At 59.3% G+C, this 23822-nt stretch overlaps 2 protein-coding genes across 4 annotated transcripts in view; both read left to right on the forward strand.

Annotated features, from left to right (window-relative positions):
* SEPTIN5 (septin 5) overlaps nt 1–18856 on the forward strand; it is a 32476-nt gene extending 13620 nt beyond the window's left edge. Inside the window, exons 1-11 of one of the 3 annotated variants that reach the window (XM_074206486.1) lie at nt 5257–5509; nt 9024–9120; nt 9468–9554; nt 10503–10626; nt 11594–11728; nt 13627–13744; nt 13882–13983; nt 14899–14995; nt 15803–15938; nt 16384–16486; nt 16729–18855. In XM_074206486.1, coding sequence (XP_074062587.1) covers nt 5423–5509; nt 9024–9120; nt 9468–9554; nt 10503–10626; nt 11594–11728; nt 13627–13744; nt 13882–13983; nt 14899–14995; nt 15803–15938; nt 16384–16486; nt 16729–16785 — 1143 coding nt within the window. In that variant the 5' untranslated portion in view covers nt 5257–5422 and the 3' untranslated portion in view covers nt 16786–18855. Of the gene's footprint in view, nt 1–5256; nt 5510–7571; nt 7781–9023; nt 9121–9467; nt 9555–10502; nt 10627–11593; nt 11729–13626; nt 13745–13881; nt 13984–14898; nt 14996–15802; nt 15939–16383; nt 16487–16728 lie in introns of those variants that run through there. The other 2 variants (XM_074206485.1, XM_074206487.1) reach the window with 2 other exon arrangements.
* A 1025-nt stretch (nt 18857–19881) lies between these two features.
* On the forward strand, nt 19882–23186 carry GP1BB (glycoprotein Ib platelet subunit beta). Its single transcript, XM_074206488.1, has 2 exons — nt 19882–19948; nt 20912–23186. The coding sequence occupies exons 1-2, from the start codon at nt 19939–19941 to the stop codon at nt 21511–21513; spliced, it is 612 nt and encodes a 203-aa protein (XP_074062589.1). The 5' UTR covers nt 19882–19938; the 3' UTR covers nt 21514–23186.
* The last annotated feature ends 636 nt before the right edge of the window (nt 23187–23822 follow it).

Genomic DNA, 23822 nt, shown 5'->3' on the forward strand with positions numbered 1-23822 from the left:
GGGAACAGCGGAACATCAGGGTGGGGGTGGGGGGCTGCTCAATGGGCCTTTCTTCTTGGCCGCCCCCTCCCGACTCCCCCACAGGCCCTGGGTAAACAGGGGAGCTGGGCCGGGGCCAGGGCCTGCTTCTGCCCACTGCGGCTCAGGGGTGGGGGAGCAGGGGCTGCCGCGGCTGTGGAGTCGGCGCCCAGTGTGTGCTCGGGTCTGGAGCTGAGTGAGGGGTCTGGGGAGGCGGGAGCAGGGTGGGGAGCCTGGTCAGCCCTGCCCCCCGCCGCACCCCCAGGCTCCCCCCCACCCCTCCCAGGCTGGGGGAGGGGCGGCTAACGGGGAGCCCCAACTGAGGCCTGGGCCCTGTGGGGAGGGGCAGCGAGGAGGAGGAGGAGGAGGAGAGGAAGGCAGCCCCAAGGGGGGGCTGAGAGCACCAAAGACCCTGAAGAACCGGGAACGTCAAAGCTGGAGGGGGCTTAGAACACTTGGAACGTGGAAAGTCAGAGCCGGAAGGAACCTAGAACAGGGCATGTCAGGAGGGCAGGGGTCTGAGAAGGGGGGATGTCAGGGAGGGGTCTGAGAACAGGGGATGTCAGGAGGGGAGGGGTCTGAGAACGGGGGATGTCAGGAGGGGAGGGGTCTGAGAACGGGGGATGTCAGGAGGGGAGGGGTCTGAGAAGGGGGGATGTCAGGAGAGGAGGGGTCTGAGAATGGGGGATGTCAGGAGGGCAGGGCTCTTGGAAGCCATCTGCAAGTCCTCATTTCAGAGAGCATTCTGAGGCCAGAGAGGGTCAGGGAAGGCGCCATAAGAGGTAGAGTCTGGGCCGGGCTTGGAACCCAGACTTTCTGGCTCCTTGCCCCCACCCCATCCCTCTTCCCCCTCTGCATCTTGCCCCCCTTCTCTGCCCCTCCACCCCCAGCAGGGAATGTCCTTGTACCAGGGCCTTGTAGTGATGGAAACTCCAGCATGGATGTGGGGGAGAGGGGTTTCCTGGCCTTGGCCTCTTCTGTCCCCCAGGAGCCGGCCAGGGCTCAGGTTCCGGGCCAAAGCTGCCCCTCCCCATCACTGCCCCCCTCCCCCTACAGCCCATGAGGTGCTGGGGTGCAAGGGGAAGAGAGCTGCAGCCCTGGGAGGCGGGGAGACCCGTGTGAATCCTGCCTTGGTCACCTTTCCCGTTCTGGGCCTCAGTTTCCTCCTCTGTAAAATGAAGGGACAGGATGGCCTGGGGGGGGCAGATCTGGACAGGAGCCGCGCTCTGAGGGTCTCTAGGGCCCAGAGGAGAGTGTCATCCCCCCACTCACACACTCAAACACACTCACATACAAACTCACACACACATTCACACACTCACACTCACACTCCAATGCTCACACACAGTCACATTTACACACTCACACATGTGCACAACACTCCCATACAAACTTGCATGTTCTCACACACGCTTGCATTTAGTCACACAAAACACACACTCTCACACACACGTATTCACATTCACACACTCACACTACACGTGCCCGTGCCCACTCACAACCCTGGCATTCACACGCACACGCCGTGCCAGGGCCGTCTCTACAACCAGTGGCACCGGAGGCGGGAGCCCATCCTTGGGCCTGTGCCACCCCCTGGTGGCCGATGGCAGCATTGCTGCCGCGTGGCCCCACTTGACTGGGCGGGTAGAAAGCCTCTGCCTTTGGCCTTGGGGAGGAGGGAATCAGATCAGAGCTGAACCCCGGGGCGGGGCTGGCTCCCGAATCAAGGTCTGAGAAGGTCTGGGTTCAAGGCCAGACCTTCATGGCCATCCCTGATTCTAGCAGGATTCTAGCTTTGGCCTTCCTCTCATTTGACATCTGGGGAAACTGAGGAAGTCCTTGTTTGAGGGCACAGAGATGACATAACCACAGAGCTGGGATTTGAACCTGCCTTGGTTCTGAATAAAATGCTCAACCTGGACCTGGAGCCCAGAGTCCCGGGGTCCACCAACTGCGTCATGACCACAGCCCCCCTCTTCCTCGTATTCTCCTCTCTGAGATGGCTGTGGCTCTTCCTATCTCCCGCCCATTCCATTGGCCATTTCAGTAATACTCATGAGAGGGCTTTACATCCTCCCGACTGCCCTTGGGGCGGGTGATCCCTGTATTGTGACCCCCATTTTACAGATGAGGAAACTGAGGTGAGTGACTTGTCCGGGGTGCGCAGGTGGCTGGTGTTTGGGGCTGCATCTGAACTGAACCTTTCCCAACGCTAGGCCAGACACTCTTCCCCAGGACCCCTGTCTTGTGCTCCTTCGCCTTCCTGCTTTGGCTCTCTCCCCATGCCTCAGTTTCCTCTCCTGGTGAAAGAAAAGGTCCAATGAAGCCCACTAAATTCCCTCCTCCAGCCTCAGTGTCTCCCCCCTGAAGCCCTGGTTTGGCGAGAGGTGGAGACTGGTAACGTTTAAGTGCCCCAGCCCCACCCCCCGAGGTCTGGGTCCCTTCTTGCCCTCCTGGTGGGGCCTCCCCCAGCACAGGTTAGTGGTGGGACTTTGCCCCACGCCGACAGAGGAAGTGGGGGAAGGGTCCGCCTCTCCCTGCACCCCACAGGCGGGGTGGTGTTTCAGTCCAGGATCCTTGCTAACTGGGGGGGGGCACATTCCCCCACCCCAGAACAGACCGGAGAGCACCGATGTGGATCGAACGGGCGGGTTTGGAACCGGGAGAGTCTTGGCTTCCAGTCCTGTCTCCGGCATGGGCTAGCCGTGTGACCCTGGCAGTCAGACAATCTCCCTGAGGCTCAGCTTTCTCATCTGGTGAGTGGGTTTATCAACATGTTCACACACCCCCCGGGCTGCTGCTTGGAAAGTGCCTTAGCAGCCAAGAAGCCCTTAGTACGGAATAGCCGTCATTTGGCCCAAGAGACGGGGGGAAGGAAAGCCTCTTGTTCCCCTATGACGGGGGGCAGGGCTGGCCATCACAGCCAGTCCTCTCCCGCTGAATCAGAGAATGTCCCCCAGCACCCCCTGCTCCCCTTCTCCCCATCGCTCCTAGGTCAGATAGAGGCTCAGAACACCAACTTTTAGACCTGGAAGGCAGCGGAGACCTTATTCAACTCATTTCCCTGATGTGACAGAGGAAATGGGCCCAGAGAAGGAAAGGGGCTCACCCAAGGTCACGCAGCTTTCAGAAGTATCAAGGCCTGCCCTTTTGGCTACTCCAGGAGGGTTCTACACCTGTCCCCTTGCCCCCAACCGTCAGGACCCTCGAGCCCCCATCCCCCAAGCACCTGGTGAGCCGGCTCCGGCTCTGGCGTGTCGGTGCCAGCTCCTGCCCCCTGGCAGCCCTCTCTGGTCTCCGTGGCTTGTGGTCTCCCCCTGTGCTCGCCCAGGGAGAGGAAGGCCTGGGATGTTTTCAGTCTCCGAGGGGACTTGGTCCTTATCCCTTCTTCCCAGGTTGCCGGGGTAACATGGTTTCCTAGCAACCCCCGGTGGTGGGAGGCGATGGGGAGGGGGGTGGAGAGCAGCTGGGCTGTGATCATTAATAGAGGACGTGGGCAGGATGGGAAGAGGAGCCTGAGCACCGGGAGGGGGAGGCAGCGAGGCAGGCCGACACACACACACACACACAGACACAGAGACAGACAGACAGACGCACACACAGACATGCACAGACACTCACAGACACGCAGAGACACACACAGACACAGAGACAGATGCACACACAGACACACAGACACGCACAGACACACACAGACACGCACAGACACACACAGACACGCACAGACACGCACAGACACAGAGACAGATAGACAGATGCACACACAGACACACAGACACACAGACACGCACAGGCAGGCACATAGACCAACAGACATACAGACAGACCTACACAGACCCCGAGAGTCTGTCTTGTGGAGGTCTGGGGTCGGGCCCCGGGAGCCAGTCACATGAAGCCGGCCCCTATCCACCTCCCCAGAGTCCAGCTTTTCCATCCCACCTGAGAAAAGCAGTGGAAGGGACTTAGGACACTGAAAGGGCGATCTGAAGAGCTCTTAGACTTAGAATCTGGGGTGTCAGGGCTGGGAGGGGTCTCAGAAGAGGGGGTGCCAGGGCTGGGAGGGGCCTTAGAATGGGGGGGACCATAGAACAGCTAGGAAGGACTATAATCCCCTTGCTCTTGAGAAACTCCAGGTCTTGAAGTGACCAGAGAAGGGGTGTATTCAAGAACTCCCTCAAGGAATTCTAACTGGCCTTGGCACCAGGCTTGAATGTGGAGGATGGGGCATGCCCAGGGGCCTGGCAGAGGGCGGTGCCCTTCATAGTAACAGGAAAGTTCAGAGGGGGCAGGGTTTTGGGGAAGGATCCTGAGATCCATTTTGGACTTGTCAGGGCGGCTAGGTGGCGCAGTGGATAAAGCACCGACCCTGGAGTCAGGAGGACCTGAGTTCAAATCCCTTCTCAGACACTTAGTAATTACCTAGCTGTGTGGCCTTGGGCAAGCCACTTAACCCTGCTTGCCTTGCAAAAACCTAAAAAAAAAAAAGCTCATTTTGGACTTGTTGGATTTAAGACACCTATTAGACATCCAGTTGGAGATGTGTGCTCGGCAGCTGGAAATATGGGACTGAAGGCTTAAGAGAGAGGTTGGGGCTGGATGTGAGACTCATGGCCTAGAGATATTAGTTGAATCTATGGGAACTGATGAGATCACCAAGCAAAATGGTGTTAAGGCAGAGAAGGAGCGGTCAGAGAGGCAGGAGGAGAATATGGGACAGGGAGAGATGAATGGACAGACAGACAGAGACAGAAGGAGAGACAGAGAGATAGGCAGGAGGGGGGGGGTGACCTGAAGATCAAGAGAGAAGGGAATATGGAGAAGGGAGGGATCAATCCTCGCAGAGGCTGGCAAGGTCAAGGGGGATGAGCATTGGGCGGCGGCCCGGCCGCTGGAGAGTGAGAGCTCGGTGGTCACTCTGGAGGGGGCCGGGGGGCAGCATGGTGAGCAGGGGGAGGGCTGTGAGCTCACCTGGGAAGAGTGGGCCAGATCAGGCCCTCGCTGGGGCCCTGGGGTCACCTGAGGGAGAGTTAGGCTCTGAACTTGGCGCCTCTGGACCCAGTTGGTACTTTTCCTTTGACTTAGAGGCCACCACTTTGCATGGTACGGACGAGGAGACCGAGGCCCAGAGAGGGGAAGGGCCCTGCGGGGGAGGGCTGCTGCCATCTTTGCATCGGCCCCTGCGCGTCGGGCTGGTCACGTGCCGCGGCCCTGGTCCAAGGTCCCCTGGCCCAGGCTGTCCCACATTCAGCAGGCGTGGGGGTGGAGAGATAGGCAGCGTGTGAGCCAGCTCCCAGCTGTCAAGTGGGAGGGGAGCGCATGGGCGGGAGCTGGGGAGCCCGGCTGGCAGCCAGGGAAGGAAGAGCCGGGCTGAGCGCGTGTGAGCCGGGCAGAGCTGCTGGCGGGCATGGACACCCTGGTGCTCCAGGACCACCTGGCTGAGCAGCTGCTGTCGCCTCGGACCCAGGCCCACAGGAGGCTGCCCAAGCTGAAGGTACGGGAGCCTGGCCCTGGCCCCCGGGGAGCCAGGGAGCCCAAGGGAGCCGGGCAGCCGCAGGTTCGGAGATCTGGGTCCGACTCACGGCCGGTCACCTGGGTAGAGGCGCTCGTGGTCTCCAGCTCCCTGTTTGTCACGGGGGGGGGGGCTGAAATGCATGACCCCCCCCCCCCCAGCCTGTCCCAGGACGATGGATTGGCCTGGGCAGGGCCGCCGGAAGGATCTGTGGGTGTGTGTAGATGGGGGAGTGGGGATGTGTGTGTGTGTCCACCCCGTCTGTGGGAGAGGGACCCAGGCTGTCTCCCTGCTGCCTTCGTTCTGTGCTCATAGTCTGTAGGCAGCAGCGTGGGAAACTGAGGCTCGAGCGGCAGAAGGGAGGTGTGCGCCATCCAGCGTGTGGCTGCCTGTGTCTGTGCCCCTGGGGAGGGGGTCCCGGGAGAGGGGATGCAGGCAGGGCAGGCCCCGAGGTCCTGGAGGGGGGGCTGGGGAGCAGGGCAGCCACCCCACCTCCCCCGCCAGACCTCGAGTGGACCAGGCCTGCTGCCCTCTGCCGAAGCTGCCCTCGGGAGGTGAGGCCTGGAGCCTGAGGTGGAGGATGCCGGGTGAGGCCTGCAGGGCCGGGCGGGCCAGGCCGAGATTCAGATCCTGGAGGGGGGGGATGCACCTTCCCAGCCCCATCTCCATCCCAGCTCTGGTCAGCTCTGGGACTCACTCTGTGACCTCTGGGCCTCAGTTTCCTTTTCTGTCAAAGGAGGGGGCAGGGGGTATTCAGTCTTGACCTAAGATCCCCTCCATGCCTCAGATGCCTTTGGCCTCCATCTCTGGCTCATTCCCAGCAGAGGAGGCTCCCTTTCCTTGGAGGGAGGGAGGGAGGTTGGAGTCCGATAAGGAAGGCTGCTCGATACCAGACCGAGGGTTTGCATTTGGATCCTCGAGGCCGTGGGAATCACGGAATTCTGGTGATCGGGGTTATGGCGGGTTCCAGCCGATGCCCGAGGAAGGATGGCTAAGGGGCTCCTCGGAGGCAAGGAGACCCAGGGAGGCTGAGGCCCCACACAGACTGGTGGCTTCTGGGTGAAGAAGGCTTATTCTTCCTAACTGTGAGGCTCATGTCAATCTTGGAAATGCTAGTTAATGAACCTTTCAGCAACCCTGGAGGTCCTGTTAGCCTCATTTGACAGAAGAGGAAACTGAGGCTCATTGAAAGTATGGCCCTAAGGACCAGCGAGGTGACACAGGAACCAGGAGGACGGGAGTTCAAATCCAGCCTCAGACACTTACTAGCTGTGTGACCTTGGACAAGTCACTTCACTGTGATCGCCTCACATCCGAGGCCCTCTCCAGTCATCCTGGTCCATCTCTGGCCACTGGACCAGATGGCTGTGGAGGAGAAACTGAGGCTGGTGACTTAGTACGGCCCCCCTCACTCTGATCCAATCCATGTGCTTGTCATGGCATCCCATGGCATCCCCCCCCGCGTCATGATCTTTGAGAAGGAGGACAAGCATCACTAGCTGCATGGCCTTGGGCAAGTCACTTAACCCTACTGCCTCACCGAAAGGGAGTCATCATGGAATGGGAGGTTCCCTTGTGTCATGTGAGAGAGATAGAGAGACGCAGTCTGTTTCTGTCTCTGGCTCTGTGGGTATGTTGGTTTGTGGGCACTCGGCCCTCAGCCAGTGGTGCCCGTCTGTGCCCAGCTCTGAGAGAACAAGGCCCATAGATGCTGGCCCCGGGACTACTGGGCTGGCCGCCCTTGGCTCTCTCTGCCCCCTACCCGGTGTTGGGAGCTGAGAGACAAAGGGGGTTCAGGGACTCATCCCCACCCCACCCCCACCCCCAGCAGGCACCCAGGCTAGGAAGTGCTGACTGACAAGTGGGCAGTGCCAAGCCTCCATGGGGAGGGGACCCTGCCTTGGTCCAGCTGATGTCTGAGGACGGCCCGGGCCCCCCCCCCCCAGCCCCCTGGGCTTTGGAAGGAGGTCAGGTGGGCCCCCACGCAGCTCAGCAGGCGGGGGCCGGGCTGTCCTCCTTTCTATATATATCACTTCCCGTCCCGGCTTCTCCCACACGGGCAGGAGCTGGAGGCTGGAACAGACAGTCTCCTGCCCACCAGTGTGGGGTGGCAGCTGTTCACAGGAGCTGGGACACTTGGCAGCAATGGGCCCAGGGCCCAGGAATAGCCGGGCTTGGGGGTGGAGGTCTGGCCACCGCCACCACTGCCGCTTCAGGGCTGGGTGGCCCCCCAGACGCCTGGCTCAGAGCAAGGTCGGGCCTCTGCCATCCCAGCAGGGCTCTCTGGGATCCGTCTTGGGACCTGGCCAAGAGGGGGGCTTCTTCCACTGGATGCTCCTTGAGGGAAGGACCAGGGACAGTGCCCTCCCCAGGCCCCTCTGGCTGAACAAGGGACCCGGGCCCTCCTGCCCAGCTGCTCCCCTCCCCAGAGATGCCAACTGGGTGCCAGCCGATAGAAACTCGGGAGGGAGAAGCGGAAGGCCGAGGGCTGCCAGCCCCTCCCTGTGCCCCTGGGACTTGGGGGTGGGACCTAGCTGAGGGCAGCAGTCACCAATTTCTCCCTCACCTCCAGTGTCGACAATCGGGGACACAGAGTAGAGTGACTTGACCAGGGTCCTACATCCGGCAGGCGTCAGAAGCAGGAGGGGCTCCGACATGGGCTCTCTCTCCACTCCTTCAAGAGGCTTGTCTCATTCATGGGGTGTCCCCAAAGTCTTAGCTCCGTTAAAGTTTAGGAAGGCTCTTTTGGGATACCCCGTATTAGAGACCACTAAGGGCACCTGTAATCTATCCAAGTGGATAGAACACCCCAGGGCCTATGGTCAGGAAGACCTGAGGTCAAACCAGGGTGTGTGACCCTGGGCAAGACCCTTCACCTCCGTCTGCCTCAGTTTCCCCAGCCCTCCTAGGGCTGTTGTGAGGATTAAGGGAGATTATGTTTATAAAAACAGATTGTGTTAAAGTGGTTCATTATTTAGGGTTTGTTGACACACAGGCCCCCCACATATTCTATGTAACCACTCCGTGGACCTCCAGGTGGTAGAGAGTGGCCCATAGGCACCAAGACTTTTGGGACACCCACCCTGTACCAATAGGAGCTGTTTGTCCCATTATCTCATTTGTTTCTCTCAGCAACCCTGGGAGGAATTCTTTTTTTTAGGTTTTTGCAAGGCAATGGGGTTAGGTGACTTGCCCAAGGCCACACGGCTAAGTAAGTATTAAGTGTCTGAGGCTGGATTTGAACCCAGGTCCTCCTGACTCCAGGGATGCTCTATCTACTGCTGCCCCAAAGTCTGATTTCTTTCTTTTTTTGCAAGGCAGTAAGGTTAAGTGACTGGTCATGTGATTTGCTCTGGGTCACCCAGGGAGTAGGTGGCATTCAGGATTTGAACCCAGGCCCCCCAGCTACGAGGTCGCACTGTTCATACACGCATGTGTGCGTGTGTGCAGCATGTGAGTAGCCATGTTCCCAACCCACTTGCTTTTCCCCTTCCAGGACCATGACAAGCAGTACGTGGGCTTTGCCACACTCCCCAACCAGGTCCACCGCAAGTCGGTAAAGAAGGGGTTCGACTTCACGCTCATGGTTGCCGGTAAGCACTGCCCAGTGTGACCCCCCTGCATTGGGGGTCTCCTCATTGGGGAGCATAGTCTGCAATAGAATTCAGAAATATTCTCTGGGGCCTGGCGGGCCGATCAGTAAGGTGGCGGGTGGGCCGAGGGGGATGCCGCCCCTCTGCTTATGATCACCTTGGGTGGGGGTTGGACGCCCCCTGGGACTGGAGAGATCAAGGGGGGCCCCACCCTGCCCTTCTCCTGGGATTGCCATCTGTCCCCTTGGGCACCTCCGGGCAGGGGGCCTGCCTCGCCCCTTCCCTTTAGGCTCAGCTAGGCCTCAGCCGCCCTTGTAATCGGGGTGTCCTTGCTGTCTGTGAACTAGGGGAGTCCGGCCTGGGGAAGTCGACCCTGGTGAACAGCCTCTTCCTGACCGACCTCTACAAGGACAGGAAGCTCCTCAATGCGGAGGGTGAGTGGCAGCTTCCAGAGGACCCCCAGCTCCCCAGAGCAGCTTCCCCCACCCCGGGGTCTGCCCCCATAGACTTGGCATCCCCGCTAGCAGAGCCAGAAGGGGCTTTAGCTCATAGAACTCCACCTGTAAGACAGCAGCCTATTTTACAGATGCGGAAACTGAGGGAGAGCAATGAGCTGGTTCAGGGTCAGTGAGTCAGGGGTCTGCGGCTCAGAGCCTGGCTCTTTCCCCAATCTCTATCTTCTGGCAAGTGACTGTGGGCCTTAGTTTCCCCATGCATACACCGGGCAAGTAGGTGTGTGCGGTCATTCCCAGAGGGAATAGAAGTGGGCAGGGACAAGAATTGGAAGTCCCACCTCTCGAGCCTCCCCCACCCCCAGCTCCTCCAGCACCTGGACCCCTGAAGAACCTGAACCCCAAGTCCCTAAGGTGTGAAACCTTTGACCTCCAGTACACACTAAATCCCCCCTGCCCCCCTGCCCCAGACCTGACCAAGCATCCTTTTCTGGGCAGTAGAGAGTTGCCAGCCATGGAGGTCGGAGGATTCCCCAGGGAAGGCATTTCGGTTGGTAGGAAGCTTCTCCTTCGATCCAGTCCCTCTCTAGAACAGTGTGAACCCCAACTTTCTCTGGTTCTGACTTTGGGACCCAGCAAGAAGAGGTTGGAGTAGAGCCACCCAAAGAGAAGGAGGGAGGGAGTTCTCATCACTGGAGGTCTCGAGGCCCCATGCTGTGTTCTGGTCCAACCCCCCCCTTTCTGCAGGAGGGGTCTTTGGGGACCTCAGCAAGGTCAGCAGACATCCCTGAGCCCTCCTTGGCCAGGCTAGACTATCCTAGGGTCTTTAGTGGCACCACCTCCGGGCCTTTGCCTTGGTCCAGCACGGCCTCCAGGCCCTCGCCGATCCAGTCCAGCCCCTTGGTGACCTCAGACTCTTGGCTTTCTCAGAGAGAATCAACCAGACAGTCGAGATCCTGAAACACACGGTGGACATTGAGGAGAAGGGGGTGAAGCTGAAGTTGACCATTGTGGACACCCCGGGCTTCGGGGATGCTGTCAACAACACCCAGTGGTGAGTGCGGGGGCCCAGGGCCCAGGATCCGTGGACTGGGAGCAGCTCAGCCCAGTAGCACATAGGGCTTGGGGCTCAAAGGTGGGAAGACCCGAGTTCAAATCACATCTCAGTTATTCCCAGTTGTGCAACCCTGGGTAAGTCATTTGACCCCTTTCTGCCTCAGTCCCCATGTCAGAATCCCATGAGATTGTCTTTGTAAAGCCCTTTGCAATTAGATAGAGATACTAATTATTATTATTACTATTGATGTTATTGGTGAAAAGAACCCTGGAGGTCACCAGTTCAGATCCCAAATCTGCACTGTCCTGCCAGTAGGTCTGTGGACAAGTCATGGTGCTTCGATGAACTTAGTTTCTCCCTCTGTAATGTGAAGAGTGGGGTGGAAAGTGCACTTTCGAAGTCTGAGGCTTCCGGTTCAGTCCCAGCATCTTGAGGGCAATGTGGGACAGTAGAAGGGGTAGTGAGTTCGGATTCCAGCTGGGTGACTTTGGGCTGGTCTTTGCCTCTCTCTGGGCCTCCTGTAAGGTGAAGGCTTTGGACTCTGAGGTCCTTTCTGGCCCGACGTCTGATCCTCAGACTCCAAGGGTCCCTGTCCGTTCTGGGTCAGACAAGAGATTTCTCGAGGGAAATTTTTCTATGGCGTGGGAACCAAACGCTCGGACGGGGCAGAGTGTATGGGGGGAGGAGGGTCTTGGTCAGGGCCCAATCCCCTCCGTTTCCAGTGAGACGACCCCAAGTCATCCCTGGGAGACTCAATCTGGACATTATGGCCAAGTGGAGAGAGTTCTGAATTTGGCACAAGAGGACCAGGGAGTGAAATGTGGCCCTAGCCAAATCCCTTTCCCCCTGTGCCTCAGTTTCCTTTCCTTTAAAATGAAAACTGAACTTGATGACCCTATGGGGTCCCTCTAACTCTGGAGGAGAGGACGGGGCCCAATGCTCAGGGGACACCTTGTTCCCCCAGCTGGAAGCCCATCACAGACTATGTGGACCAACAATTTGAGCAATATTTCCGAGACGAGAGCGGCCTCAACCGCAAGAACATTCAGGACAACCGGGTCCACTGCTGCCTCTACTTCATTTCTCCCTTCGGGCATGGGTGGGTAAGCATGGCGCGTGGCAAGCATGGCGGGTGGGCTTGGGGGGCCAGCGGGAGGGGGAAGGGAGGGAGATGCGAAGGAGAGAAAATAGACCTATAGTCATTGAAAAGAAAATAGAAAGGTCGGGAGTCAGGCTGACCTTGGTTCAGAACCCACTTCTCCCACTTGTGGGCTGGGTGCCTTTGGGCACATCTGCTCGCCTCCCTGGCTCTCAGTTTCCTCCTCTGTAAAAGGAGGGGCTGTCCAGGGAGGACAGATGGAAATCTTTTTTCCCCCCTTTCTTCTTTTTTCTTGTCTTTTTGGAACTTGGCTAAGGTGGAAATGTGTTTGTATTACAAGCAGGCAGCTGGAAGAGGCTTTGGTTCTCCTGCTTCTTTGGGAAGGGGAGAGAGAATTTGAAACCTGGAAAAAAAGAATTAAAGTCTTTGTACTGAAAAATGACAGAAAGGAAGGAAGAGAAGGAGAAAGGGAGGAAGGGAGGGAGGGAGGGAGAGGGAGAGGGAGAGAGAGAGAGAGAGAGAGAGAAGAGAAAAGAAAGAGGGAGGGAGGAAGGAAGGAAAGAGAGAAAGAAAGAATGAAAGAAAGACAGAGAGAGAGTTGAGACAGACCAACAGGCAGAGAGAGAGAGAGAGAGAGAGAGAGAGAGAGAGAGAGAGAGAGAGAGAGAGAGAGAAGAGCTAAGCAAGTTTGTCTAGATGATCCCTCAGGTCCTTTCCAGTTCTCAATCTCTTCTGGTTCTGTGACATAGATGAAGGTCCTAGGCCCCCCAATCCTCCCTAGAGGGTCCTCCTTTCCCCAGACTTGGCCTGTCCATCCTGAAGGACTGCCCTGCTAGCCTGAGCCTCCCATTATCCCCAGGGGCTCCAAGGGTGTGCCAGTGACTGGTTCCCTGGGGCAGAGCTGAAGGGAGGAGGTCATCTGGTGACCAACCCATGTAATGGGGAAGAAATGATTAGGGACTGAGGGATTCCATGGCAGGGGTACAGAGAGGGACCCATCCTGGGTTTCAGCTCAGAAATCCTCCTGTGAAGCCCCTGCCACTCTGTGGCTCAATAGCTAATAAGAATTGTGGGTGCTCAGACTAACCAAGGACCAAACCAAGTGCCACATCCGGCAAGGGCTGACCCAGCCTCTGATTGAAGACGTCCAGTTGTGAGGAGCTCACCCCCTCTCCAGGCACCCCAGTCCACTTGGAGACAACTCTAATCATCAGAGAATTTTTCTAGACTTCTATCCTAAATTTGTCTCTTTGCTACTTCCACTGAATGAATGAATGAATGAATGAATGAATGTTTTCCCTGGAGCATCTTATCAGAACTGGGAAGAATAGTGAGTAGGAAAGTGTCCCACAGAAGGGAGGAGGATGATGGAGGGAATCCAGATCCAGGGTTGTTTGCATAGTGAAGGAGGGAACCGAGACCATGGTGAAGGAGAGAGTCTGGGTCATGGCGGGGGGATGGATGGCGAAGGAGAGAACCCAGATCGTATGAGGGCCAGTTGGATGGAGCTGGGGGTGGGAGGCCTGGAGAAGACTCAGTGGAGACCTGGGGTGGGGGGTTGTTGTGTTGACTCTAAGCTTCTAGGAGGTGGACTTGGGCTTGGTATCAGGACAGACTTTCCCCAAATCTGCTTCCCCAGAGGTAGAAGGGGCTGCTGCCTCCAGAGGCGCTGGGCCCTCCTTCCCTGGAGGTCTTCACAGAGCTTGATGCCCACCTTGCTGGGACTCTTGTAGAGGACGGTCTTATTCCGATACGCGATGAACCAAAAGGCCACTGGGTGACCTTCCTATTCAGATAGTCTATCCTTCTGACCTTCCCTTCCCTGGGCCTCAGTTTCCCTTCCTGTAAAGTGGGGTGGTTGCACTGGAGTGTCTCTAATGCCTCATTTCCCATTTCAGGTTGAGGCCAGTGGATGTGGAGTTCATGAAGGCCCTTCATGAAAAAGTGAACATCGTCCCCCTCATTGCCAAAGCCGACTGCCTCGTCCCGGGAGAGATCCGCAAACTGAAGGAGCGGGTGAGGCAAACTCCCTGCCCCCCCCCCAAGAGCCTGGGGTCAAGGGCTGGGCAGAGAGGGGGCCTGTGGGGGATGGTCAGACTCCGAGGGCGGGGGGTGGTAACGGGAGGGGGCTCTGAGCTCAGCCTCTGGCCTAGATCCGGGAAGAGATCGACAAGTTTGGCATCAAGGTCTACCAGTTCCCGGAGTGTGACTCGGATGAGGATGAGGAGTTCAAGCAACAGGACCGGGAGCTGAAAGTAAGAAGCCCCTTCCCAAGGGGACGGCCCACGCTCGCTCACTGGGCTCCCCTGAGCCCAGGCCAGGCCTCCTCCCTCCTTCCCAGCCCTGGTCCTCATGCTGCCTCGGCCTGTGGCTGCCCTTTGCCCAGTGTCTCTAAGTCTTTTGTTTTTGTTTTTGTTTTTTTTTTGCCAGGCAAATGGGGCTAAGTGGCTTGCCCAAGGCCACACAGCTAGGTCATTATGAAGTGTCTGAGGCTGGATTTGAACTCAGGTCCTCCTGACTCCAGGGCCGGTGCTCAGGCCGGCGCTCTATCCCCTGCACCACCTAGCTGCCCCAGTGTCTCCAATTCTTCCCAGAGTGGTTTTGGCCCATGTCAGAAAGCCAACCCTGCAGGGTCCTCCTTCAAGAGGTCGGCCTGCCTGCCTTTGGAGAGCACGCTGCCTGTCCTTGGAGCTGGGGCCTTGGGGCCCCTCTCAAAGCAGATCGGGCCTTGCCTTGGGGCAGAGGCCCTGGAGAGGGTGGCAGGCAAAACTCCCTCCGAGGGCAGGGCAGGGCCAGCCTGGTGATGAATGAGATAGCACAGAGGGGCTCTGATTGGTCCGAAAGGATGGGGGCCACTTTGATGTCCTCAAGGAGGGGTGGTCCTCAGTTTAGCAAAGAGGGCTATGGCCCAGACACCAGATGAAAGAATGCTGCTTTTGGAATCAAAAAGTGGGGGGGTGTCACATCAAATGTTACCTCCTCATATGGCATTGGACAAGTCATTTAATCTCCATGCCTCAGTTTCCTCAACTGTCAAATGGGGGGGGTGACTTGAAGGGCCTTCCAGGGACTCCAAATCCTACTGAGGAGGATGATGGAGAGGTGGGACCTTTAGCATGGGGGGCTCAGCTCACCGCCCAAGCCTCCTCTCATCTTCCTCTGTCCCCCAGGAGAGCGCACCCTTCGCCGTGATAGGCAGCAACACTGTGGTGGAAGCCAAGGGCCAGAGGGTCCGGGGCAGGCTCTATCCCTGGGGCATCGTGGAAGGTGAGTCGGCTCCTTTCTATTCCCCCCCCTCCCCCTGGGAACCGATGAGACCCCAGGAGCAGACTGGGGCCTGGGGCCAGGGATCCTGGGACCACTGATTTTAGGGCCCCTTTCATCATAGCCCCCATCCTTTTCTGGTCCTGATAAGGGGGTCCAGAGGCCTCACTCCCCCAAGCAGGCTGCCCCTAGTTAGGTTCTATTGTGAAAATAAATCCTGATTCTCCTTTCTGCAGAGCACCCCCCCCCCCCCAGCTGATGAACTCCTTCATACTAGAGGGGCAATGACTGATAATGGGCAGCTTCAAGGCAAACAGCCTCGTCCAGGGGAAATGTCCATTTTAAAGCTTCCTGGGGGGGGGCAGCCCAGAGATGCCGAAATCCAAGGGAGCAAAGCTCGAATTTTAGGGTTGAGGCAGCAGGAGATACTTGGTTGGGCCTTTTAGTTACCCTCTCTGACAGGCATAGCACCCCCACTGTGGTGACCCCAAAGGAGAGGGGCTGGTGAAGGCTGTGTCCTGTTTCTAAGGGTCAAGAATGTCAGAACTGGGCGGGGGGCTTAGTACAGAGGATGTCACGATCAGGAGGGGCCTTAGAACAGGGGAGGTCAGAACTGGGGGGGCTTTAGCACAAGGTGGGGCCCCCTCGTTTTACAGAGGAAGCATTTGAGACCCAGAGTGGTCCAGGTCTGGCCCAAGGTCGCCCAGGCCCCCTCAGGCCAGGGGCAGTGTCCCTGGGCAGGGATCAGGGTGGTCAGTGGGAGGGAGAAGGTTCCCAAGGCTCACCCCTGCCCCCGCCACTTCCTGCCAGTGGAGAACCAGGCCCACTGCGACTTTGTGAAGCTTCGGAACATGCTGATCCGGACCCACATGCACGACCTGAAGGATGTGACCTGTGACGTTCACTATGAGAACTACCGGGCCCATTGCATCCAACAGATGACCAGGTGGGCGCCCAGGGGGCCGGGCCGGGCTGGGTTGTCCCACCGCCACTGCCCCTGACCCCTCTCTGACCCACACTGCCGCGCCACCCCAGACGTGGTCTCCGGGAGCTCGGTGGGAACTGGCAACAATCGGCCGAGTCGGGGAGGACTCCCGCCAGGCCCGGGGAGGCCGAGCTGAACGGCCCCAGCCTGCCCGCCCCGCCCCCCCCCGCCCCTGCCTCAGACTCTGCCTTGCTGTCCATGACTCTGGCCCGTTCGGCCAGCCTTTAGTAATCACCCACTGGGTGCGGGACCCTGAAGGTCAGTGCGGGAGGAATGAAGGCCGGGTAAGGCAAGCCTGCCCTCCCAGCGGGGGAAGTAGTGAGCTCCCTGTGGTGCAGAGCCAGGTAAAGGCAGCCCGGAGGGGCCTTCACCCCCCTCAGCACCCCGTCCATTCTCTCCTCCTCAGCAAACTGACCCAGGACAACCGGATTGAGAGCCCCATCCCCATCCTGCCTGTGCCCACCCCAGATACAGAGACAGAGAAGCTGATCAAGATGAAGGACGAGGAGGTGAGGCCCTGGGGCGTCCTCGGACCCTTCCCCTCCCCCAGGACCCCCGCCCCCCCAGCCGCTGGCCATCCAGGGCTGCGTTCCTCCCCCCGCCCCTGTCTTTATCCTGCTCTGTTGGGGAGAGGAGGCCTTTGGGACCTTGGGGGTGTCAGGGGGCGGCCCGGGGGCTCCAGGGGTCTCTCCCGGGTGGCTGGGGGCTCTCTGCAGGCCTCGCTCACCTCGTTTCTCTGTCCCTTCCTCAGCTAAGACGGATGCAGGAGATGCTCCAGAAGATGAAGCAGCAGATGCAGGACCAGTGATGCTGGGGCTGCCTCTGGGCCTCCCTTGCCTTCCTCCTCGGGGTGGGGAGGCCAGGCCCCTCTCCTGTCTCGAGGGGGCTCCCTAGCTAGACCCCTAATTTATTCTCAGCCTGTGTGGCCGGCCCAGATAAGGGCCAGATGCCCTTCGTGTGACTTGGGCCTCCCGGCTAGGCCCCCCCCCCCAGGCTTGGGTGGCAAGGAAGAAGATGGGGTGGGGAATTTGCCTCCCTCCCCCCCCCCGCCTTCTCCTATCTTGGGGGCCGAGGCCTCGCCAGCCATGCCTCCGCCCTGGCCCCAGCTCCACGTGCCTCCCTGCCTCGTAAGGACCAAGGTCCCCTCCGGGGGCCCCCACTCCCCATCGCCCTGGACCGAGGCTCCCTGCAGACTTGGTGGGGGTGGGGAGTGGCCGGGCTCCCCCCTTCCTTCCTCCCTTTTTTCCTCTTCGGGCTCCCCTTCTCCCCCCTGCTGGGAAGGGGGGGACTATGGTGCAGGCAGATAAGGGCTATGTGGTTCCCCCCTCCCCCCGACCGAGCCAGCCCTGCCTATCTGGGGAGGGGAACGGCCAGGGGACTTAGAGAATCATGGGAATGACTGCCAGACGTTCCAGGCTGTGCCCCTCGTTTACAAATGAGGTCTATCAGTGCCAGAGCAGGGGGTCTGGCGTCAGGAAGGCCTGAGTTCAAATGCTGCCACAGAAACTTCCTAGCTGAGTGACCCTGGACGAGTCCCTTCGGTTCTGACTCAGTTTCCTTAATTATAAAGTGGGGATGATGGAGGATAAGTAATATTTATAAACCTAAGAGTACTAGAGAAACGCTCGCTATTATTATGACAGAAGGGGAAACTGAGGCCCAGAGAGGGAAGCCCTGTCCAGGGGCCCAGCGGGAGGAGCTCCAGGAATGGAATCTAGATCCTTTAAATTTGCTTCCCATGAATCCTGCCCCTTCCTCTCCCATCAGGACATGACCCCAAAGTTCATTCCCAGACACACTCACACTCATACTCGCCCCCCTGGCTTGGCTTCTGCCCATCCCTGGGCTCAGGATGTTGGGGTGGGCCCCGGCCTTCCCAGCAGACCCTGAGCCCTGGGCTCCCCTTAGTGGGGTGGGATCTGGGGGAGAGGGAGCCTGGCAGCTCCAGGGGCTCCCCTAGCCCCCAGGTCCCCTGGGCTGCTCAGGCCTCTGACTGCCCCCCAGATGGGTCAGCCTGGGAGACAGGAGGAGGGAGGGAGAGATTCTCCCCCAGGCTAGCCCCGCATCTCCCCAGAGAGTGAGGACTGAGTGCTGGCGCAGCAGGTGCTGAGCATGGAGGGAAGCTGGGCAGATGCAGAGTAGGGCCAGCAGGCTTCTGGATCCCTGCCCCCCCATGGACTCGGCAAGCCCTCCCCCCAGCAGCCACCCTCTTGTAGGTGAGCCTTGCCCGCTGGTCTCCCCACAGCCCCCAGTCTGCTTCTGGTCTGGGACTCTTAGGCCTTTTTGTGGTGGGGCCTGAAGGAGATAGACAGTGGTGGACACGGGGAGTGAGGAGGTCTGCCCACCAGCCGCCCCATCCTCCTGGCAGCCCCCCACCCATCCCACTGGCTCTGTGCACTCTGGGTCCTCACTTTGTGTCACCCCTCTGCTCCCCAAGCCCCTCTGCCACTGAGCTCTGGGTGCCCAGGCTAGCCCCTCGAAGGGGGTCCCAGGCAGGCGGGGTCCCCATTCTCTGGGCCTGTTGGGTGGTCAGATCCCGCATGCTCCCCAACCTTGGGTGGGGGCCAGTCTCACTCTTCCTGCTCAGCCCCCTCCCTCCCCCAACTTCGGACTCGTGGCCCAGTTTCTGGTCTTTGTACAATAATTTCTCTGTCCCCTCCCCCTTTGGAAATGGAGCCTTTTTGTTAACGAACGTTCTGGACTCGATGCTTCCGTCGCTGAGCACGGCCTTCGCCCTGTGTGTTCCGTTGTGGCGGGGGGCAGGAACCCCCGAACCCCGCCGCTGACTCAGCTCCCCTATCTGCCCTCGGCAGCCTCGGGGGCCCGGCCCCAGAGCTCAGACTCCCAGCTTGGGCCTTTTGGAAGCGGGGGCTTGGAGCCGACACCTGCTTGACTCCACTAGTCCAATGACCGTCCCCCCTCGGGCCCCCGGGGGATCAGCTGGAAGGGGTCTGGGGGCGCCTCGCCTCACCCCGGGGAACACTCCAATCCTGCCGGGGGGCCGCCTGGCTCTGCTTGGAGCCCTCTGGTCGCGGGGAGCTCACTACCTCTCACCACCATCCCCTTTGGTACATTTTCTCAGACACTGAATTTAAAGCTGCCCCCTGCCGCCCCCCCAGATCCTTCAAAGGGTGAAAAAGGCTCCCGAATTCTGGATCGCTTGACAGTCTCACAAGGAGGCCCCACAGGCGCTCCGCCAAATTCCACCCATTTTTCCAGATGGTTCGGAGAGGCCTGGTCCCGGCAGTCCGGGCTTTCCCCGTTAAGCTCTCTCCTCTCGTACCCCGCACCCGCTGCCTGGCCACCTTTCTCAGTGTCCGAGCTCTGCTCCCCAAGACCTTGCTGGGGGAACCTCGGAAGTCATCTCATTGGACCCCCTCATCTTATAGATGAAGACACTGAGGCTCTGGGGCTTGGGGCCATGCAGAGATCTTACCATCTTAGATTAGAACTGGCAGGGACTTGGGGACCCCCTACCTCAGTCCCCTCCTGTTCAGATGGAGAAGCTGAGGCCCAGAGAGGTTAAGAAATTTGGCCCAGGTGACGTGAGCTCGTAGCTTTAGCACAAGAGGGATCCCTCAGAGCCTCTTAGAATGTCCTAAAACTGCAGAGGGGGAAACTGAGGTCCCAAGTGGAATCGTGTCCAGCTTTTGTAGCCACCACATTGAACTTGCATCCTGCTAAGACCCCTGGATCGTTTTCATGTTTCATGCTGTTCAGACATACCTCCGTTTCCCACATTCTGGCTCGTCCTTTCCTCCTCTCCTCCCTCTCCCCCCTTCCTCAGCCCCCACTAGTGGTCCCCCTCTTTCCTGTAGGCTGACGGGTGGGGAGGGGCGGGCCCCTGCCTTATCTCCGGCTGCCTTCCTGACCACTCTCCCTCGGAGGGCTCAGTGTGGGGAGGCCGGCCTGTCCAAGCCGACCAAGTCTTCCACCTGCTCTGCCCTGCCAGCCTGGGGCCATGGGCTCTGGTGAGTCTGCCCTCAGCCACCCCTCAGAGGGCTGGGCCGGGGGGCGAGTGGGAAGGGGGAGAGTTCTGGGCTGATTTAGGATCTTTGGAGGTCTAGACTGGGGCTCCCCCAGGGTTGAGGTGGTGGGAGGGCGATGTTCTGGAAAATGGGGGTCTTCTCCTTCCCACACCTCTCCACCACTAGTTCAGCCTCCCCTTTTGGAGGCTCCCCATGCCCTTGCCCCGGCACAATCCTCTGTTTCCCTTCTCTGAGGTCTGGGGGGGGCAAGGCTGGACAGGGACCCTCTTTTGGGCTCCTTGCCAAAGCCTCCATCCCTGGCCACATTCCTGGCTGTTGGAACAGTCTGAGATCCCCAGGATGTCAGAGTTGGGGGTGCTTGGAAGTCACCTGGTTCAGCCTCCCTCATTTTATGGGGTTCAGGGAAGAGGATTGTCTTTCATAGGGGTCACAGTGACCCGATGCAGGAGCAGACCGCGAATCCCCTACCCACCTCCTACCAAGAAAATCCCACTTCCCCGGGAAGTGGAGGTAGGAAAGGAGGGTCCCAGAGGGGTGAGGCAAGCTCAGCCCCCCAAGGGCTCTGTGACCACCCTTGCCCTGCCACTGCAGGTTCCCAGGACCTGACCCGGCAGCCAAACTCCCAGGCTTGAATTGAATGGTGTAAGGAGTGGGGAGAGGGAGAGGTGCAAAGACCTGAGTTCAAACTCAAATGCAACCACTAATTGACCTTGTGACCTAAGTCCTTTCCTTGCCTAGGCCTCAGTTTCTTCATCTGTAAAATGGGGAGGAGGTTGTGGTGGAGGTTTCACTAAGGTCCCCTCTAAGCCTGACGTCTGTTCTCCCTGGGCCTCTCTATGAAGCAGGGAGGTCAGCCCCTTTGGGGGTCCGGGTGGGGCTGAGTGGGGGCATTGTGTGGGGGCCCACCCTCCCATCACCCTCCCATCACCGGCTCTCCTGTTCCAGGGCTGCTGCTGGTGCCTCGGGCCTTGGGTCTCTTACTGCTGACCTGGGTCCCCCAGGCCCCGGCCTGTCCCGCCCGCTGTCGCTGCGCCGGCAGCCTGGTGGACTGCGGGCACCGGCAGCTGACGGCGGCCGACCTGCCCAGGGCCTTCCCTTCGACCACCACAGAGATCATCCTCCAAGCCAACAACTTGAGCAGCCTGCCCGCCGGGCTCTTCGACGGGCTGCCCTTCCTGCGCCAGGCACAGCTGGCAGCCAACCCCTGGCACTGTGACTGCAGCTTGCTCTACCTGCGGGCGTGGCTCGGGGCCCAGCAGAACCGCCGGCCCTACCTCACCCTCCGCTGCTCCGGGCCCCCCCACCTGGAAGGCCGCCTGCTGCTCTACCTGGGCCCCGAGGAGCTGCAGGCCACCTGTGGGCTAGCGGGCTGCAGCCAGGCACTGGGGGTCCAGCTGGCCCTCCTCTGCCTGCTCCTGCTGCACGCCCTGCTCCTGCTCCTGCTGCTCCTGCGGCTCTGGCGGTACCGGGCGCTGGCCCGAGAGGCTCGGCTCACTGCCGAGGATCTGCTGCTGCAGACCTCGCCTCTGGTGGCCCACACCCCCTGACCTACCAGAACCGGCCCCAGCCGGGCCCGAGGCTCCTGCCCTGCCCAGCCTGGGGCTAACGGCCCCCTGACCTGACCTGAGCAGAGGCCTGGGCCTGGGTTCCCTGGCTCACCCAATGCGCCGTCCTACCCAACCTGGGGCCAGGGCTCTCCCGACCTAACCTGAGCAAAGGTGCCAGGCCCTTGGATCTAACTCACTTCCTCAGCCCTCCCTGGTTCCTACTGACTGATTCCCCCTGATCTGTAGGGAAGGGAGGATGTCCCACAGCCAGGGGTACCCATCCCCCTCACCTCCCCAGCCCCAGGGTTCAGGAGCTGTGTCCTCAGAGCCCGCCCTTCCTTCGCGGTGCCCCAGGCAGGGAGCGGGGCCAAGGACTCCGTGGTCGAACTGCCCAAGGCATGGAGTCTTCAGCCAGGCCTCATCCTTCAAACCCGCTTCTTCCCCCGAGGCCACAGTTCTCGGACCCTCTGGCAGCCTTCCCTCTAACTAGCCCTGGCTCGCCCCATCCTTGAGAAGAGGGAGCAGATGCTCTGGGGGACAAATTCATCAAGGATGCTGACAGGGGTCATGCGTCCTGAGGAGGGTGGCCAGGATGGCAAAAGCCTCCCGGGCAGAGAGCCCTATCCTGCACCTGAAAGCCTTGGGCTACAGGGCAGAGCCCAGGAGGGGCCCACCAGATGGCCTGGGGGCCTAACAATGAGAGTCACCCCCCCGGGGGGAGGGGACTTGTCTCAAGTGGAGCTGCTTTCCCATACTGGGAGGTCTTTGCACAAAGGCTGTCCTCGCTCAAAGGTTAGAGACCTGTTTGCCAGGGATGCTAATTCAAGGTCTTGTTCATGGTTGGGTCGGGTCATTGGCCTCAGAGGGAGTCCCCCGTTGAGATGATTCTAAGATGACTGGTCTGTCCAGGGGTGCCCTTGGGAGCTGACATGCTGCCCGGCTCTACCCTGCCCTGGGAAGACCGGCTGAATGATGACCCCTGCCTGGTGACAGGTGACCGGTCAGATCACAGGAACCTCGGGTTCAGGCACAGGAGGGGGTCAGTGTGACCTGAAGCACAGATCCTGAAGGAGACCCTCAGACTCCAGGGGGTTGGAGGCCTCTCCAACTTTCAGATCTGAGGGCCTTTTGGCCTCTATCTCACCCAGAACATGATGGTGGGGGCGGGGGAAGGAATCCATCCTAGAATGAAATGCGGGGTTAGGTGTCCACTGAGGCAGCTCCATCGGGCTCCTGGGGGGAGACAGTTGGAAAATGGGCCAGAATCATTTGCTCCTGTTCTTCAAGAGGGCCCGTCCTCCAGCTTAGGAAGAGGCATGTATGTGAATGGGGGTGGGGGGACAGTTAAAATAAACCACCGACCCTAGGATTGCTGGGTCTTTCGTTTTGGAGAGGGAGCTGGCAATGGGGATGCCCGGGCCGGCTCCCAACATGTAAACTGTGTGGTATCTATGCGGTGTCTCGGGGCCGGGTTCCATATTCATTAGTGCCTATATCCCCCTTTCTCCCACCTCCAGCATCCTTGGGGGGCAGAGAGATGACTTGATCAGACTGGGAGAGAAGCCTGGGGCTCAGCCAGGTGGGGAACAAGATCGGCAACACTCATTTACAGTTTCCTTGAGTTATTTATCCCTACTCTATCAGCTCAATAGCCTTGGAGCTCTGCTATTATTGGGGGGCCCTATGGCTCAATGAGGAAGAGACCATGCAAGGAAATGTACCCCCTTTAGATATTGGCCCTCTCAGATGAAGCTCCATTCACCCAGGGCTGGTTACGGGTCTGGTCTGAAGACTCCACTTTTCTGCTGGGGATGGCCCTTCCCAGTTTGGGCTCCAGTTCAGTTTTCTGTAAAAGAGAGGGGATTGGATTTCTGAGGTCCCTCCCTGCTCCCCAACTGCCATGCCCTGCTCCCTAGAGCAGGGGGCTTTCTGACCAGTCCTTTGTACATTTACTCATGAATATTCTTTCCTGGCAGAGAAATCCCTGATAATTTGGGGATTCATTCCAGCAGTTTAGAGGTCTGTGAGGCAGAGGGAGGGAAGGGGGGGGGGAGAGGCGAGACAGACAGAGACAAAGATAGAGGAGACAGAGATGGAGATAGATAGAAGAGAGAGACAGATGACAGAGAGGTGAGGGAAGAGTCAGGAGAGAGAAGAGAGGGACACAGAGGAGAGAGAGAGAGAGAGAGAGGAGAGGAGAGGAGAGGAGAGGAGAGGGGAGGCGTACAGACAGAGACAGAGAGTGGTTCTAGGGGACCTGTTTGGGGACTCAGAGCCCTAAGTTTTAGTCCGGCCCTGGCCAGTGACTG

The sequence above is a fragment of the Macrotis lagotis genome, chromosome X (genome assembly GCF_037893015.1).
Source record: "Macrotis lagotis isolate mMagLag1 chromosome X, bilby.v1.9.chrom.fasta, whole genome shotgun sequence".
NCBI lineage: Eukaryota > Metazoa > Chordata > Mammalia > Peramelemorphia > Peramelidae > Macrotis > Macrotis lagotis.